The sequence below is a fragment of the Bison bison genome, unplaced genomic scaffold (genome assembly GCF_000754665.1).
Source record: "Bison bison bison isolate TAMUID 2011002044 unplaced genomic scaffold, Bison_UMD1.0 scf7180017864371, whole genome shotgun sequence".
Taxonomy (NCBI): domain Eukaryota; kingdom Metazoa; phylum Chordata; class Mammalia; order Artiodactyla; family Bovidae; genus Bison; species Bison bison.
Window position 1 is genome coordinate 8094580 of NW_011494943.1, and position 1948 is coordinate 8096527.

At 60.0% G+C, this 1948-nt stretch overlaps 1 protein-coding gene across 1 annotated transcript in view; it reads left to right on the forward strand.

Annotated features, from left to right (window-relative positions):
• Nucleotides 1–805: 805 nt before the first annotated feature.
• LOC105000559 overlaps nucleotides 806–1948 on the forward strand; it is a 2037-nt gene continuing 894 nt past the window's right edge. Inside the window, exons 1-2 of the mRNA XM_010856510.1 lie at nucleotides 806–1696; nucleotides 1900–1943. Coding sequence (XP_010854812.1) covers nucleotides 968–1696; nucleotides 1900–1943 — 773 coding nt within the window. The 5' untranslated portion in view covers nucleotides 806–967. The remainder of the gene's footprint in view (nucleotides 1697–1899; nucleotides 1944–1948) is intronic.

Genomic DNA, 1948 nt, shown 5'->3' on the forward strand with positions numbered 1-1948 from the left:
TAATATGCTATCTAGGTTGGTCATAACTTTTCTTTCAAGGAGTAAGCATCTTTTAATTTCATGGCTGCAGTCACCATCTGCAGTGATTTTGGAGCCCCAAAAATAAAGTCTGACACTGCTTCCAATGTTTCCCCATCTATTTCCCATTAAATGATGGGACCAGATGCCATGATCTTAGTTTTCTGACTCATGAATCCCTGAATAAAGCCAATTTGATCTTAGAATGGACTCAGTTGACTTTTGTTTTTGAGCGGTCCCAAGTGATCTTTTCCCCAACCCCTGGGGCCTCATCAGCTGCTATAATCCCCTCTGTGTCCTGCATGCCAGCCTAAGGTTTTGCCCTCAGAGTTTGGGGACAGGGCACAGCCCTGCTGGCTTCGTCTTGCCTGGGGTGACATGGAGGTGGGGCATTGCCTTAGAAATCTCTGAGGACACTGTCATGCGCTGCCCGGCCACACCTGCTACAAAAGCAGGTCCTGGATTTTCCTGACTTCTGAGCCCAAGGACGGCCTCTGGGGTAACTGGCCCTGTGGTCCTGGTAAGTGGGGTCCTCTCACAGGTTCCCAGGAACAGGAGTCCCCTGCTTAGGGCTTGGAGACAAGGAGAGAGAAGGCAGAGGAGGGTGGAGAGTGCAACTCGCAGATTACAGGCTTCGTAACAGAGGCACGGCTGGATCTGCACATAGACGGGGGTCAGGGAGACAGACAGAAAGGGGCCCAGGGAGCCAGAGCAGGCACAAGGCAGGAGGAATCGATGCCCTACATTCCCGCTCCGCCCTAGCGCCCAGACTCCCCACTCCAGGTCTCCTGCAACAGAGGCAAGAGGTGCCATCGCCCTGGACGACTCCCTGGGAGATGAGGACCAGCCCCCTGACCATCGCCCCTCTCCAACAGGTGTGGAGGGACCCTCCTTGTCACACAGGCCCCTTCTGAAGTTGGGGACCCCTTGGGTGGCAGCCGCACCCAGGATGTCCACGCCGAGCATCCACTGCCTGAAACCCTCGCCTCTGCACCTGCTGTCTGGGATCCCAGGGTCCCCAGGCCGCCAGCGGCGCCACACGCTCCCCGCCAACGAGTTCCGCTGCCTCACCCCAGAGGACGCTGCCGGCGTGTTTGAGATTGAGCGAGAGGGTGAGCAGCACCCCTGGCCCCCCAGGGTCCGGGACTCTGCTGAACTCTGCTGCTGTTGCCCTTGGGGGAAGACCCTGGAGTCCCCTGTCCTTGGCAGATGGGCCCCCAGAGTGTCTGACGGTGTGTTTTGTGCGTGTACAGGAGCACACGCGTGTTTCAGGAGAGTGGGGGGAAGAGCAGCCCTGAATCCCATGCTTTCCCAGGGGAGGCCTGGGGACCCGGGGAGCCCACCCAGCATCCACACAGATGCTCAGTGGACTGGGGGTCACCCACTCGTGCTTCCTGACGCAGCCTTCATCTCTGTCTCCGGCAACTGCCCCCTGAATCTGGACGAGGTCCGGCACTTCCTGACCCTGTGTCCCGAGCTGTCCCTGGGCTGGTTCGTGGAGGGCCGCCTCGTGGTCTTCATCATTGGCTCCCTGTGGGACGAGGAGAGACTTACTCAGGTGAGGATGGGGGTGACCTGCCCAGTCCCGGGAAGGCCTCAGGAAAGGAGGAGACCATTTCCCATGGAGGCAGAATGTGGGGGAGGAGTGGGAGCCTGGGATCCAACACAGAAGCTCACGGTGCGTCCTCTCCCGGCAAGAGAGCCCAGTCCTCTGGGGCTCAAGGCTCTGATGAAGGGGACCACAAAGGGGCGGGGTCATAGCTCCTAACTTGGGTAGAAGGGGGCTGACTGGGGACTCGCGGGGCAGCTGCTCTTGGCCCAGCGGGGGTGGTTTTGGGGTGCACAGAGGCGACCCTGACTCGTGTCCGCCTCTCGCCCCAGGAGTCGCTGACGCTGCACAGGCCCGGGGGCCGCACGGCCCACCTGCACG